At 38.7% G+C, this 17,789-nt stretch overlaps 1 protein-coding gene across 2 annotated transcripts in view; it reads right to left on the bottom strand.

Moving 5' to 3' along the window:
* dnah7 (dynein, axonemal, heavy chain 7) overlaps positions 1-17,789 on the bottom strand; it is a 213,917-nt gene that overhangs the window by 123,177 nt on the left and 72,951 nt on the right. For both annotated transcript variants that reach the window (XM_062067607.1, XM_062067606.1), the window contains exons 35-39: positions 8,147-8,368; positions 6,054-6,251; positions 2,401-2,556; positions 2,083-2,251; positions 1,573-1,699 (exon numbers count right to left, since the gene is read on the bottom strand). In XM_062067607.1, coding sequence (XP_061923591.1) covers positions 1,573-1,699; positions 2,083-2,251; positions 2,401-2,556; positions 6,054-6,251; positions 8,147-8,368 — 872 coding nt within the window. The remainder of the gene's footprint in view (positions 1-1,572; positions 1,700-2,082; positions 2,252-2,400; positions 2,557-6,053; positions 6,252-8,146; positions 8,369-17,789) is intronic.

A 17,789-nucleotide genomic window follows, 5' to 3' on the forward strand; every position in this document is an offset into this window, starting at 1 on the left:
ATATATATATATGTATATATATATATATATATATATATATATATATATATATATATATATATATATATATATACATATATATACACATATACATATATATATATATATATATACATACATACATATATATATATATATACATATATACACACATACATATATATATATATATATACATATATACACACATACATACACTACTGTTCAAAAGTTTGGGGTCACATTGAAATGTCCTTATTTTTGAAGGAAAAGCACTGCACTTTTCAATGAAGATAACTTTAAACTAGTCTTAACTTTAAAGAAATACACTCTATACATTGCTAATGTGGTAAATGAATATTCTAGCAGCAAATGTCTGGTTTTTGGTGCAATATCTACATAGGTGTATAGAGGCCCATTTCCAGCAACTATCACTCCAGTGTTCTAATGGTACAATGTGTTTGCTCATTGGCTCAGAAGGCTAATTGATGATTAGAAAACCCTTGTGCAATCATGTTCACACATCTGAAAACAGTTTAGCTTGTTACAGAAGCTACAAAACTGACCTTCCTTTGAGCAGATTGAGTTTCTGGAGCATCACATTTGTGGGGTCAATTAAACGCTCAAATTGGCCAGAAAAAGAGAACTTTCATCTGAAACTCGACAGTCTATTCTTGTTCTTAGAAATGAAGGGTATTCCACAAAATTGTTTGGGTGACCCCAAACTTTTGAACGGTAGTGTAATATATATATATATATATATATATATATATATATATATATATATATATATATATATATATATATATATATATATATATATATATATCCAGCTGCACTGCGACCCCGAAAATGACAAACAGTAGAAAATGGATGGATGAATGGATGTACAGTATATATATATATAAAAATATACTGTATATATCTTTATCTTTATATACAATTTTCTGCACACTACTCGGTTTTGTTTGGTCTACATTTAATAAATGCACTGGAATAAACTTCTCACCAGACTGCTTGCCCCTCACTTCTATGAAGGGACACTTTTCGTCCTTAGTCTTTGCCAATTCCAAATGTTTTTACTTCAATGGTTAAACGTTTGGCAAATTTTAACATCCGTAGAGTTGAGCTTTACAGGTGCCATTTCTGCTGTGCCGGAGATGTTTGTTATGGTTACATCATCAGAGTATATACATTAAATAATGTAAATAATTCAATGTATATACTCTGATGATTAACTTGTGTGATGACTGTATTATGATGATAGTATATATTTGTACCATGAATTGATTACGTGGACCCCGACTTAAACAAGTTGAAAAACTTATTCGGGTGTTACCATTTAGTGGTGAATTGTATGGAATATGTACTGAACTGTTTAATCTACTAATAAAAGTTTCAATCAATCAATCAATTACATGTGGTAACATATGATCGTATCAGTTACTATAAAAGTAGTCACAGCTACTTAAGGGGCGTTCAGACATTGCGGTTCAGATAGTGGTTCGTGGTGGTTGTGCACCGCACTCAGTGATCGAATGAAAATGTTCTGTACCTTTTATTATTAGATATTGTTGTGTAAGTATGCATTACCGTATGGTAAAATGCCAGTCTACAATCCTGGAAAATATCGTAAACATGGTCTTCTCATCAAAATCATTAATGGTAAGCATGTTGAAGTGGCGCAGGTATCGCGGTGTGACCGGGTTTCGTCCTCCACCTAAGGAATAAGTTGGACAACACAAGACAAAACTGTAATTTTGCACATGCATCTGATGCAGAATGTTTTTGTGGTACCCTTAACCACTGCAAAAATGCACAAATATATGAAAAATATAAGGTTTTACTGAGCTGAATAACGTTGGGCCAGCCAACCAGTCACAATAAGGCAGCAATGAAAACTTAAATTGATGCTGTTTGCACTAATGTTTACATAAATCAAATGGTCTCTGCAAAAGGAGCTATACAAAACAGTGAAGAACAACTACACACTTAAACTGACTACCTGCAATGTATTATACAATTGAATGCCTCCTGCATTATAGCAACAAAGACTGTTCTTAAACCTTAAGTGTCAACTTTAGGATAGCATTTACTACTCACCAGGTGGCCCCATAGCACACATGACCTGAATATCCACCAGTTTAATCATGGAACAGTCCTTCAAGTCGTACCAGTTCCAGTGATCCAGCCACTGGCGCAGCAGCTCCACAGGGGGTTGAGCACCATACACCTCCCTTGCCGGCATATTCACATCATCCACAAATATTACCTAATAAAGAACAATAGATTGCTTAACATATGAGGCACACGTTTTTTTCACAAATTCTTGTCCTGCCACAAGGTAGCAGTCATTGTTCTGTTTTTTTGGTGTCGTATAACTACAACTATAAATGACAGCTTTGAAAGATCATTTTTTACCATTTTCTGCCCCATTGGAGGACCAAAGACTCCTTTTCGCCGCTTATCTAGCTTGGACATTATAATATTTTGAGTCTGGGCAGCTGTCGTCTGGGCTGAAAAGTTGACAAATAACGGGTTGTACACCTCCTTATCCACATGGTTCAGTAGGAAGTCCTGAGCAAAAAACACAAGGAAAAACAATGCATATATATAGTCCATTAAACATAAGAGTACTCCTACATTCTGGTTTTAATAATAAACTACGGATAAAATAAGTTTAACTGCCAAACCAATTTATTCAATGCTCTATACATAAAGGCATGAAACTAATTTCTTAATCTTAAAAACTAGGTGATGTCCGATAATATCGGACTGCAGATATTATCGGCCGATAAATGCTTTAAAATGTAATATCGGAAATTAACGGTATCGGTTTCATAATTATCGGTATCGGTTTCAAAAAGTAAAATTTATGACTTTTTAAAACGCCGCTGTGTACACGAACGTAGGGAGAAGTACAGAGCGCCAATAAACCTTGAAGGCACTTCCTTTGCGTGCCGACCCAGTCACACAATATCTACAGCTTTTCACATTCACAAGTTAATGCATGCATACTTGGTCAACAGCCATACAGGTCACACTGAGGGTGACCGTATAAACAACTTTAATACTGTTACAAATATGCGCCACACTGTGAACCCACACCAAACAAGAATGACAAACACATTTCGGGAGAACATCCGCACCGTAACACAACATAAACACAACAGAACAAATACCCAGAACCCCTTGCAGCACTAACTCTTCCGGGACACTACAATATACAAAAAAAAACCCACCTCAAACCCACCCCGCCCACCTCAACCTCCTCATGCTCTCTCAGGGAGAGCATGTCCCAAATTCCAAGCTGCTGTTTTGAGGCATGTTAAAAAAAATAATGCACCTTGTGACTTCAATAATAAATATGGCAGTGCCATGTTGGCATTTTTTTCCATAACTTGAGTTGATTTATTTTGGAAAACCTTGTTACATTGTTTAATGCATCCAGCGGGGAATCACAACAAAATTAGGCATAATAATGTGTTAATTCCACGACTGTATATATCGGTATCGGTTGATATCGGTATCGGTAATTAAGAGTTGGACAATATCGGAATATCGGATATCGGTAAAAAAGCCATTATCGGACATCTCTACTAAAAATAATCACAGGGATTTTACATTTAAGTTGCTTTTTTTACAACTACTTGGGAGCTTGGCCTCCTTAATTAAGAATGAATGTGACTTACTTTAAATGTGATGATCCAAAAACAAAGTAACTACTTCTCCAGTCTAACAGGAGCACAGTTGAATTTAAAGGAAACCTAAGATAAATTGTGTCTTTTGTGACTTATCCCGTATTTTCCTCGACTATAAGTCGCTACTTTTTTCCCTACGCTTTGAACCCTGCGGCTTATGAAACGGTGCGGCCAATTCATGGATTTTTCTTCGCTAAGGGCCATAATGTTTTGTTTACGAACAAAGTTTTCAGAGACACTGAGAAAGTGTGTTATTGTTCGTGCTACGGCGCCATCTTTTGGACGAGTTCGCTCATTGCAGGTGCCACGGGTTGAAAATGTACATCCTGTTTCGCACCTTGAACCGGAAGTATAACCGTCCATCCCGGTTCTGCTCGAAAGGACTCTTCATTCATCACTCCAAGCAACGTTTGTAAGTCTTATAGTATAACTAAAACAATTCATACTTACTAAACCGTCCTAGGTGTGATGTCTATAGGAGTGTTTTCATGAATATTTGTACATGCTATCATAAAGTAATCAAGTGAGCATCATCAGCATGAGCGAATACGCTAATACTTTTTCAAGTGCCTGTGTTAGTATTATTAACTTACAATTGTACTCTTTTTGCATTGTTTCAGTTTTGTAAATCAACCAAAATGTCACAGTGGAAAAATTTAGTCTGTTTAGCTGATTGGAGAGCTAGCTTCCGCAGCTAGTGGGTCCATGTTGATGACCTCTGTTTTGTTTGATCAGCCGTTTTACTGCCATGTTACAGACACCGTATGGAAACAATTAAGGCATATACAAATATCTCATTTCATTATGTACATATCTGCGTCGTATAGTCCAGTACGGCTAATGTACATAAAAAAAAATGTTTTCTAAAATTTGGTGGGTGCAGCTTAAATACCGAAACGGAAAAATACTGTAAATATTACAATGTTGGATATCCGTGTTAAACAATGAAAGCATCAAATCATAAGGTTCACGCATTTTAAGGTGAGCTTGCATGCAGTTTTGGATGCCTCTTTTTAGTTGGTTTGGCAGTCAGGCTACATCGTGACATCACAGCGAAGTCGAAGCACCTATTTGGACGTTAAGTCAATCTCTCAACCAGACGGGGAGGATCTCTATTTAAACAGTGTACATTTTCAAAAGATAAATTATGATACCATTGTAGAGGGTGGGGCGTGGTGTCATTTGCAATCTTGCAGACACTCCAAAAATGGGTTATTAAAATGACTGGAGCTAAATTTTACGCAAAATAAACACCAAAGCATATTCAATACATATTATCTAGGGCAGTGGTTCTCAACCTTTTTTCAGTGATGTACCCCCTGTGAAAATGTTTTTAATTCAAGCACCCCCTAATCAGAGCAAAGCATTTTTGGTTGAAAAAAAGAGATAAGAAGTCAAATACAGCACTATGTTATCAGTTTCTGATTTATTAAATTGTATAACAGTGCAAAATATTGCTCATTTGTAGTGGTCTTTCTTGAACTATTTGGAAAAAAAGATATAAAAATAACTAAAAACATGTTGAAAAATAAACAAGTGATTCAATTATAAATAAAGATTTCTACACATAGAAGTAATCATCAACTTAAAGTGCCCTCTTTGGGGATTGTAATAGATAGATCCATCTGGATTCATGAACTTAATTCTAAACATTTCTTCACAAAAATAGAAATCTTTAACATCAATATTTATGGAACGTGTCCACAAAAAAATCTAGCTGTCAACAATGAATATTGCATTGTAATGAATGGAATAGTCTACTTGATTTGATGTTCAGTTTATGAACTTACATTCATATTTTGTTGAAGTATTATTCAATAAATATATTTATAAAGGATTTTTGAATTGTTGCTATTTTTAGAATATTTAAAAAAAATCTCACGTACCCCTTGGCATACCTTCAAGTACCCCCAGGGGTACGTGTACCCCCATTTGAGAACCACTGATCTAGGGTAGACCATATGGAAGTATTTTAAATGTAAATTCAAATCATCATAGATACCCTTTAAAATGTGCCACTACTCATGTGAGGAAACCAACTTATGCAATGCTCTATGGATAATAATAATCAAAGGAAATGTACAATTAAGTTGATTTATTCACAGCCACTTTGCAGCTTAGCTTCTAATCTATACAAATTGTGAAAATGTTTCCATGCTGAAGTGATGACATTCATTCGACGGCTGCTCTTTTATTACAAACAAGCTCAATCTAGCCAATGTGGCAAAGCCTGCAAAGGAAACAATGCATTCTCAAGAAGCCATCATCATCATCATCATCATCATCATCATCCAGCTTGCACCCTGCTGCACTAAATTCAAGAAAAAGAGACTCTCAATCAACATTTCAGTGAGCAAAAGCATAAGCACTTACAGTAACGTAGACACTCTTGCCAGTACCAGTGGGGCCGATGAAAATAGTAGGCTTCTGGTTGGTGACAAGGAGCCTCATCAAGGCCATGTAGCGAACCGTGTTCTCCGTGGGCACGATGATCTCGTTAAACTGCATGTCCTTGGAGAGCGGGGGAGCGCCCTTAAGCTCCTCTGTCCACAGCTCCCATTTCCCTGGGCCCTGAAATGTAATAAATTACAGTTGAATATGAAAACATAAATATTTTTCCTTTGCTCTATACTTACCGTAATATAAATGATAGTCCCTGAGGGGTAATTATATTTTGCCCAGTGCTCACGAGAAATAAACTAGCATCTCTCCAATACAACTCGTACAAATGTTCACGTTTTTATTAGACCTCCTGGTCTCTAAACCTTGTAAAACACACATGGCTATTTTGAGTCCATTGCCTTAACCACTCGGCCACAACAACTGTGATAATTAGAGGTACCCATATTATGCAAAATAAACTTTTTAATGATGTCATATTTGTAATGTGTCCCTCGAGCCTGTTTAGGCTTCTAAATGAAAATTTTATTATCTTTATCACTGGATTGTAAAGGTGGGGAAATTATCGATTCTCCAATGCATCATGATTAGCACGTGGGCGATTCGTGATTCCGTTGGAGGAATATTTTCCACCTTTAAGCAGAATAGAACACCTTGGAATTGGCCTTTGTTCTGCTCAAAGAGAACACACATGGTGAGCTCACCCTGTTTTCTTATCTATATATGCACTCTCACACGTTATTATTAATGGTGTCATAAAGTACCCGTCTGGAGAGAGAGTGAAGAAGGAGGTGTGTGTGTTTGCTCGGCACACAAGTCAAGTCGACTTTCAGTTTCGATACCCCAGGAGGACGAGCATCCATTTTAGAGGTAGCTCTGACCTTAAGATAGCTGGGATCTCTCTCTCCAGCGCTTGTATGACAAATGTTTGTATTTACTAAGGCTGTGAATTTTTGGACACCACATGATTCGGTTCGATACGTGGGGCTAACAATTTGATTCAGAATCAATCTTTGATTCAAAACAATTCTCAATTCAAAATCAATATTCTTTTTAAAAATAACAATTCTTTGATTAACTACATTCCTTCACAAAATAAACAGCTCAAAAAAATGTCCATATTACCGTATTTTCCGGACTATAATGCATACTTAAAATCCTTTTTTTCCCCCTCAAAACTGGACAGTGCGCCTTATGACCCGGTGCGCCTTATTTACAGAATAATTCTGGTTTTGCTAACAGACCTCAAAGCAATTTTATTCGGTACATGGTGTAATGATAAGTGTGACCAGTAGATGGAAGTCAATATGACTCAAGTAAACAACACCAACATTTTATATGTTCCATTGAAAATATATAACATTACACACGGCGCTCAAAAATCTATCAAAATGTTTTAGTACGACTTTGGTAAGCTATGAAGCCACACCGCTTGATGGATTGTCGGCGCATTAAACATACAAGTATTATTATGGTGTGTGTATAAGGTAAGACATATTATCTGGCGTTTTGTTTTGCAATATTATGCAAAATCACCTTTTCTTACCTTTTAGTACCTGCTGATCTGTATTTGGGATCTCCACAAGTCCTGAAAATTTTAAGTCCGCCTTTGTAGTCCGTGCCGACACCGTAGTCGATAAGCTTCTTCTTTTTCTCGATTTTCGTGTTATGGGACATTCATCCTACGCTGTTGACATTTCTAATATAAAGTAGTGTAAAGTTCTTATATCTGTCAGTAAACTGGCCATGAAAGCGCTAAGTGAGTTTACGTTATTCACTCAAGGAACTTTAGTTATCAGAGAGTTCTGGTCGGACGGTTTTTCACGGGACACATTTCTGGCCTTGTTGTTGTTTCCGGATGAGGACATGCTGCTCTGTTATTGATTTAAGTAAACACATTTCAATGGTCAAATCAACATTACAACCTGACTTTGATTAAATGTCGTCAAAAAGCATGTTGTTCCAATGTTAACTTTGACTTGCTCAATGTCAAGACCTAATTCAACAAGTTTTTTAATGTTGCTTCAATGTCTTGTGCCTGCTGGGATAAGAGGACGAATACAAACCTCTTTGATGAATCGATATTGGTATATAGTTCCCTCAGAGGGGAGGGGCACAGTCAGTTGTTTGGTTGGAGCCTCCACAGTGTTCAGGAGGCCATGACAAGCCCGCGTCTCCTGACTTAGGGGACCTTTCAGCATCTCCCTTGTCAATGCATCAAATTTCACCCGGCCTGCATCGTTACAGCTTGCACCCACAGACCACGCCAGGCAGAAGACAAAGATACCCTGTGTGAGATGACAAATCAGTCACTACAGTCTTTCAATGACAACAGAGCATCAGTAAATTAGCTACTTTGTATCGTACAAAGTTGGTTTATATAGTGCAACGTTGCAATTAGCTGGGGAGCATACATCCAGAAAAACAGTTGAGATAAGCTATCTTCTGTGACGATCTGTGACATTAACGTCTTTTATGTTTCCTTAGTTGGTGTTTATTTCCCTTCAGCGCTCTTATTTTAGTTCCACTTCCTGTTTGTCTCCCTGAGCGCCATTTCCCCTTACCTGCCGCAGATTGGCAGCCTGGCCACACATGTTGTCAATCACCTGGCTGCTATTTATGCCTGCCTTGCCCTCCAGTCAGGACTCGATGGTTGTTTCATGTTTCCTGTTGGCTGTTTCCTGCTTCCTGTTTTCCCTGTGTGCATTTAGCAGTTGCACTATTTCCTTTTGACATAAAAGTCATGTTGACCGACGCTACCTGACAGAATCATCGAGTCAAATACGAACCCCGCAGGGATTTGGTGGGCTGTCTGAAGTCAACATATGGCTGTTTGGGAGAAAGCCGCAGACGAGAAGTATACCCGCTTGGTCTCCTTGATGGACAAGCTCTGTGACTTGAGTACTGCACGGTCTGGTTCTTCGGCTCCCTCCCGTCCCTGTCGTCTGTTCCAGGGGAGCGGCCAGAATCGGCAAGACCCGAAACCCCCCAAGTTCCTTCCCGCTCCCTCAGCCTTTCTTGAGACGTCTGGAATCCATCCCTTGAGGGAGGGGGCTAAGGTCAGCTGTGCGACAGGGGAAGCACAGCTATCAGCTCTTCAAGTGAGGCCATCGCAGACGGCAGCTGTGGACACACCGACAGCCCAGCCGCCTGCTGTTCCAGCTCGGCACACGCCGACGGCCCAGCCGCCTGCTGTTCCAGCTCTGGAAATACCATCCTCGTCTCCAGCGGGCCGTCCCACGGCGCCGTCATCTTTGTCTCCAGTGGGCCGTCCCACGGGCCCATCGTCGGTGCTTGTCCTGAAGTCGCCTCTGTGACCTCCAGCTTACCCACTGATCGCCCCCCTCGACAGAAGCAGCGGCGTTCAACGCGTCTCCGCCACGTGACTCTTTTTCGCTTGCTGCAAGGACGCAAGGCTTGGCAACTCACCGCCAACTCCACTCTCCACCCTCCCGTGACTTATCAACCTTGTTTTTTTGGGGTGATGTCTAGAATCCGTCCCTAAAGGGGAGGGGTACTGTGACCATCTGTCACATTCACATTTTTATTATGTTTCCTTAGTTGGTGTTTATTTCCTGTCAGCGCTCTTATTTTTTTCCACTTCCTGCTTGTCTCCCTGAGCATCATTTCCCCTCACCTGTCGCTGATTGCCAGCCTGGCTACACCTGTTGTCAATCAGCTGGCTGATGATTGTTTGATGTTTCCTGTTGCCTGTTTCCTGGTTCCTGTTTTCCCTTCAGGTGAACTTACCAGTTGCACTACCGTATATTACCAAACAAACGCCCTTGGGCAAATAACCGCCCATGTCCTAATAGCCGCCCGGGGTCTGACCCCATTTTGTGAATTAACCGCCTCTTCCTAATAACCGCCTATGTCCAAATAGCCGCCCATGGGCTGTTATTTGCATAATTTAGATTAAAATGCTACCGGGGTTGCGTTTGCTGCAGTATTATTGTTTTGATGGTTTTATAGAGTACTTGGTACCATCATTTTATTTTTCCTGTATGCTGCTTTATTTAAAACTTGGAGTACTGTAGCCTTTATTTTATTTAAGTGACAGTATTATTGTTCTGTTTTGATGGTGGGTTTTATACTTGAGTACTTGGTACCATAATTCTATTTTTCCCGGTAGGCTGCTTTATTTAAAAAGTTTATTTATTTTTAGTACTGGTATTCTATTTGACAATTGTTGCACTACTGCCATGTTGAGGCCTTGTTGATCTCTTTACTTTTGATAGCCTACCTCATATTGATCTCTTGTTTTTGTGTTTGTATATTTACAATAGCTTTTACATTTAAAGTTTTTTGTACGAAAAAAAATACTGGACAGTAACCATTGCAACCAAATAATGGCCCGGTGCAGGCTGGTGCAAAAATAAATAAAAGCCTTGTGCAAATAACCGCCTGCTTCTTTTAAACGCCTGTCTCCAAAATCGATTTTGTGAAATAAACGCCCGGGCTACTATTTGGTAATATACGGTATTTCCTTTTTGACATTCAGGTCATGTTTTCCCGCGCTCCGACTGCCATCTGTGCATCTTGGGGTTCAACACCAACAGTTCCTGACATCTTCAATGTTATCGAGTTGTTAAAGGTTGTGTTATTCAAGATTGCGATTATTGACATGTTCATATGACATCATCAAAACTGTAATGTCATCATTTAATAGATTGTAGTGTAAGAAATGTACATTAAATTACAAAGTAAAATGTATTTTGTTTTGTGTAAAGGGGAACTGCACTTTTTTTTGGAATTTGCCTATCATTCACAAACCCTATGTAAGACAAGAGCACATTTTGGTCTTTTTTTTAGCACTCTATAAGTCGTAAAATACGGCATGTACGAAGCCCTATGTAAGACAAGATAACATTTTGGTCTTTGTTTTATGCACTCTAAGTCGTAAAATACGGCAAGTACGAGGTGGCTAACAATTCAGATAATGGGCGTAAGCTATTCCGTCCATAAAGCCCTTTAAAAAAACGGCAACAATACTTGATTTACATCTCGTAGCCTGAAAAACCAAATAAAAAGTAGTAGTCATATTGTTATTGTAATAGCTAACGCCGACGATCTATTTTTAGTGGCGCCGTGATCACACAGTGTTAAAGGCCTACTGAAACCCACTACTACCGACCACGCAGTCTGATAGTTTATATATCAATGATGAAATCTTAACATTGAAACACATGCCAATACGGCCGGGTTAACTTATAAAGTGCAATTTTAAAATTCCCGCCACACTTCCGGTTAGAAAACTCCTTTGGATATGATTTATGCGCGTGACGTCACAAAATCCACAGAAGTGGTTGGACCCCATCGGACCGGTGTTAAAGAGGCGATTTAAAAGAGGCGATTTCAGCCACTTCTGTCATTACAGCCGAGTTTAGATATACTTTTCGAGACGAGTGACGTAAGCGCGCTCCCGCGTCAGGGGGTGCATTCTACGGCAGGGGTGCGTTTTCGGGCACAACACCGGCGGATACAAAAACCTCTTGTTTTCTTCGACAAAATTCCATAGTATTCTGGACATCTGTGTTGGTGAATCTTTTGCAATTTGTTTAATGAACAATGGAGGCTGCAAAGAAGAACGCTGTAGGTGGGATCGATCGGTGTATTAGCGGCGAAGTACAATACTTACAGCAACACAACAAGGACTACTTACTTAGCAGACGCCTACCCGATGCTTGCCGCCAAACCCACGGATGAAGTCCTTCGTCGCGCTGTCGATCGCTGGAACGCAGGTGAGCACGGCTGTTGATGGGAAGATGAGGGCTGGCTGGCGTAGGTGGAGCGCTAATGTTTTTATCATAGTTCTGTGAGGTCCGGTTGCTAAGTTGCTAAATTAGCCTTAGCGTCGTTAGCAACAGCATTGTTAAGCCTTACCAGGCTGAGAATTTTTAACCGTGTAGTTACATGTACATGGTTTAATAGTATTGTTGATCTTCTGTCTATCCTTCCAGTCAGGGGTTTATTTATTTTGTTTCTATCTTCATTTGAGAACGATGCTATCACCAATGTATTGTCGTGGAGATAAAAGTCACTTTAAATGTCCATTTCGCGTGCTCGACTCTCATTTTCAAGAGGATATAGTATCCGAGGTGGTTTAAAATACAAATCCGTGATCCACAATAGAAAAAGGAGAGAGTGTGGAATCCAATGAGCCAGCTTGTACCTAAGTTACGGTCAGAGTGAAAAAAGATACGTCCATCACTGCCTCTCTAGTCCTTCACTGTAACGTTCCTCATCTACGAATGTTTCATCCTCGCTCAAATTAATGGGGTATTCGTCGCTTTGTCGCTCCGAATCTCTCTCGCTCCACTGTAAACAAAGGAAAATTGTGAGGAATATTACCCCCTGTGACGCCACGCTACTTCCGGTACAGGCAAGGCTTTTTTTATCAGCGAGCAAAAGTTGCGAACTTTATCGTCGATTTTCTCTACTAAATCCATCCATCCATCCATTTTCTACCGCTTATTCCCTTCGGGGTCGCGGGGGGCGCTGGAGCCTATCTCAGCTACAATCGGGCGGAAGGCGGGGTACACCCTGGACAAGTCGCCACCTCATCGCAGGGCCAACACAGATAGACAAACAACATTCACACTCACATTCACACTCTACTAAATCCTTTCAGCAAAAATATGGCAATATCGCGAAATGATCAAGTATGACACATAGAATGGATCTGCTATTCCCGTTCAAATAAAAAAATTCATTTCAGTAGGCCTTTAACTAGCTAATGCTGCTGGAATTACATATTGAGCCGGTGAGCTCCTGGATCGCCACTGAGCTGGTGAAAGTCAATTCTAGATTATAAATCATGCCTCTCACCTGGATAGTAGAAGGATGTACGTAAATAGGTAGAACATTGCGCACATGGCGAAAGAGAAAGACACATCGCAAGTGTAAACAGAGTCCACACGCACGCAAAATTAGGTTTTACTCTCCTATATTTTGGCACTGTTTTAACGCCACATTTCTTATTCATAAATTTATTTTCAATCGCTTATTCTGTTCAGGTCCATGCTAAGTTGGAGCCTACTCTGGCTGGGGTACAACCAGTCACTCACATGGGACATACAGTAAGTCGGGATCCAACCCAGAACCTCCGGGCTGTCATTTCACGTTACTCAAACAATTCAACAGCAGTGGACTGAAACTACTGGAATTAGGGCTTTAATAACAAGTGATATAATGCGATAAAAGTTGACTTTTATATATTTTCTGTTTAAAAAAAAATAGCATTACTGTATTACATGCTCCAATTAGTAAACAGACCTAAACACCAGCAGCTAGCAGATATGTCTTTGTTGCGAAAGAGAAAAGAAAAAAGAAAAACAGCGGGATTGCTGTATGATTTGCAAATGATTCTTAGTCCCATGTCACACCCTGCTGTTAAAAGGTTGATTAATTGAACAGTGTAATAACGACTGGATGAAAAAGATGGGAGCTGGTGCACATACAGGATTTTTATAGTGAAAGGCTCCATGGGGGATAACAGCAGTGTTCTAAAGATGTGATTCAATGGCAAAGAAATATAATTGCACTTCATGCAGAGAGTGGAAGAAAGGGTTCATCTACCAAAATAAGTGTCCTGTTATTAGACACACAGAGACAGTGTGTAAAAGAGGACAGTTGATTCTTCAGTGTACATTATGTGTTGTGTATTTCAAGGGGAAAATGTGTTAGTAGTTTCACATAACAGCTACGTTAATCTGCAAGTTTTTGTAGTTCTGTATGGGCAGAAAAAGTGAGTATAGATCCAAATTCGACCGCTTCTGTGTTGAGTTCTTCACCGCAAGCAGCTCAAATAGGCTCCATCACACTCATGACCTTAACAATGTTGAGTAGTACAAAATGAATAAAGATAATCTGTTTTGTGGCTTGGTGTGATGTAATGTCTATTAATTTAAGTGTCCAATTAATTTAAACCAGTGTTTTTTTTTTACTATTTTCACCAAGTACCCCCTCAGAAAACACTTGGCTAGTTCTGTTTGTGTCTTAAAGGCCTACTGAAATGATTTTTTTTTATTTAAACGGGGATAGCAGATCCGTTCTATGTGTCATACTTGATCATTTCGCGATATTGCCATATTTTTGCTAAAACGATTTAGTAGAGAACATCGACGATAAAGTTCGCAACTTTTGGTCGCTGATAAAAAAAGCCTTGCCTGTACCGGAAGTAGCGTGACGTCGCAGGTTGAAAGGCTCGTCACATTTCCCCATTGTTTACACCAGCAGCGAGAGCGATTCGTTACCACATTAATTTGAGCGAGGATGAAAGATTTGTGGATGAGGAACGTGAGAGTGAAGGACTAGAGTGCAGTGCAGGACGTATCTTTTTTCGCTCTGACCGTAACTTAGGTACAAGGGCTCATTGGATTCCACACTTTGTCCTTTTTCTATTGTGGATCACAGATTTGTATTTTAAACCACCTAGGATACTATATCCTCTTGAAAATGAGAGTCGAGAACGCGAAATGGACATTCACAGTGACTTTTATCTCCACGACAATACATCGGCGAAGCACTTTAGCTACGGAGCTAACGTGATAGCATCGGGCTTAACTGCAGATAGAAACAAAAGAAATAAACCCCTGACTGGAAGGATAGACAGAAAATCAACAATACTATTAAACCATGGACCTGTAAATACACGGTTAATGCTTTCCAGCCTGGCGAAGCTTAACAATGCTGTTGCTAACGACGCCATTGAAGCTAACTTAGCTACGGGACCTCACAGAGCTATGCTAAAAACATTAGCTATTTACCTACGCCAGCCAGCCCTCATCTGCTCATCAATACCCGTGCTCACCTGCGTTCCAGCGATCGACGGAGCGACGAAGGACTTCACCCGATCATCGATGCGGTCGGCGGCTAGCATCGGAGAGCGCATCTGCTATCCAAGTCAAAGTCCTCCTGGTTGTGTTGCTGCAGCCAGCCGCTAATACACCGATCCCACCTACAGCTTTCTTCTTTGCAGTCTTCATTGTTCATTAAACAAATTGCAAAAGATTCACCAACACAAATGTCCAGAATACTGTGGAATTTTGCGATGAAAACAGAGCTTTTTGTATTGGATACAATGTGTCCGAATACTTCCGTTTCAACGATTGACGTCACGCGCATACGTCATCATTCATAGACGTTTTCAACCGGAAGTTTCACGGGAAATTTAAAGTTGCACTTTATAACTTAACCCGGCCGTATTGGCATGTGTTGCAATGTTAAGATTTCATCATTGATATATAAACTATCAGACTGCATGGTCGGTAGTAGTGGGTTTCAGTAGGCCTTTAATTGTTTATTTTGGGGCCGACTACGGCCTACAGAATTCGAATTGACTTCCATTGAAGGCTGATAATGATAAACCTTTGATAACGGCTTGAGTCACGTCATTACAGTATTTAATTAAGTTTTTTTTTTTGACGTACCACTAGATGGAGCCCGCGTACCACAGTTTGAGAATAATTGATTTAAACAACACATAAGTTGCTTTTGTCAGTGAGGGTGTGCTGATCCGGTATTGAAATCAGTCCGAAACAAGTATATAATACGTATCGGCTTGCATTTAAAATCTCCAATACAAAGTTCAAAAGCCAGTTAACACCTAAATGTCCTCCAAAAAGCACACTAGGTTGTTCTTTTCTTTTCTTTTAGTTAAGTAATTTACAAAACGTAAACATAGTAGGCCAAACACAACTAGGAGCTAGTAGCTACACAACAGCAAAGCACACAATAGCACACAAGCTAGACATACATATTAGGTGTTCTTAATTGAACAAAATTGCAGTCTGAAACACAACACCCATCAATATATAATAGTTATAACTATCAAATAATTATAGTTGCATATTACTTACAGATACAAAGTCTCCAAGGCAGAAGCGTATTAGAAAGTACCCGGTAACTAACGCGTCCGCATCACTGAACATTTCATGCCTCGGAAGTTGGAAGTTAGAGCTGGTAATGACGTCCCAGCCGAGTTGTGAGCGTCCAGTTACGAGGTCGGACATCAAGATGGCCGCATCCATTCAAGCTATTTTTGCACTTACCTTGTCCGAATATAAACAACCGATAGACAAACATGCACTCTTTCTGCAAGCTTCAAACACGGTGGATAAAGAGGAAACACGGACGCTATTGCCAGCAACGTAGAAGGTATAAATCACGTGAGACAAATTTAGCTTACACTAAAGCAGGGGTCACCAACGCGGTGCCCGCGGGCACCAGGTAGCCCGTAAGGACCAGATGAGTAGCCCGCTGGCCTGTTCTAAAAATAGCTCAAATAGCAGCACTTACCAGTGAGCTGCCTCTATTTTTTAAAATTGTATTTATTTACTAGCAAGCTGGTCTCGCTTTGCCTGACATTTTTAATTCTAAGAGAGACAAAACTCAAATAGAATTTGAAAATCCAAGAAAATATTTTAAAGACTTGGTCTTCACTTGTTTAAATAAATTCATTAATGTTTTTACTTTGCTTCTTATAACTTTCAGAAAGACAATTTTAGAGAAAAAATACAACCTTAAAAATTATTTTAGGATTTTTAAACACATATACCTTTTTACCTTTTAAATTCCTTCCTCTTCTTTCCTGACAAATTAAATCAATGTTTAAGTAAATTTATTTTTTTTATTGTAAAGAATAATAAATACATTTTAATTTATTCTTCATTTTAGCTTCTGTTTTTTCGACTAAGAATATTTGTGAAATATTTCTTCAAACGTATTATGATTAAAATTCAAAACAATTATTCTGGCAAATCTCGTAAATCAGTAGAATCAAATTTAAATCTTATTTCAAAGTCTTTTGAATTTCTTTTAAAAATTTTGTTCTGGAAAATCTAGAAGAAATAATTATTTGTCTTTGTTAGAAATATAGCTTGGTCCAATTTGTTATATATTCTAACAACGTGCAGATTGGATTATAACCTATTTAAAACATGTCATCAAAATTCTAAAATTAATCTTAATCAGGAAAAATTACTAATGATGTTCCATAAATTATTTTTTTAATTTTTAAAAAGATTCGAATTAGCTAGTTTTTCTCTTATTTTTTCCGGTTGAATTTTACATTTTAAAGAGTCGAAATTGAAGATAAACTATGTTTCAAAATTTAATTGTAATTTTTTCGTGTTTTCTCCTCTTTTAAACCGTTCAATTAAGTGTAAATATCACTAATTATTAATAACATAGAGTTAAAGGTAAATTGAGCAAATTGGCTATTTCTGGCAATTTAATTAAGTGTGTATCAAACTGGTAGCCCTTCGCATTAATCAGTACCCAAAAAGTAGCTCTTGGTTTCAAAAAGGTTGGTGACCCCTGCACTAAAGTAACATTACCATTAGGGCTGCAACAACGAATTGATTAAATCGATTAAAATCGATTATAAAAATAGTTGGCGATTAATTTGGTCATTGATTCGATGGATCTATGCGCAGAGGCAATTTTGTTATTAATTTTTATTTTTATTTTTTTTATAAACCTTTATTTATAAACTGCAACATGTACAAACAGCTGAAAAACAATAATCAAAATAAGTATGGTGCCAGTATACTGTTTTTTTTTCAATAAAATACTGGAAAGGATAGAAAGGTAGTTTGTCTATTTTATCCGATTATTAATCGAAGTAATAATCGACAGATTAATCGGTTATCAAATTAATCGTTAGTTGCAGCCCTAATTACCATATATAAACATACAACAATACAT

Source organism: Entelurus aequoreus, linkage group LG13 (genome assembly GCF_033978785.1).
Source record: "Entelurus aequoreus isolate RoL-2023_Sb linkage group LG13, RoL_Eaeq_v1.1, whole genome shotgun sequence".
Lineage (NCBI taxonomy): Eukaryota > Metazoa > Chordata > Actinopteri > Syngnathiformes > Syngnathidae > Entelurus > Entelurus aequoreus.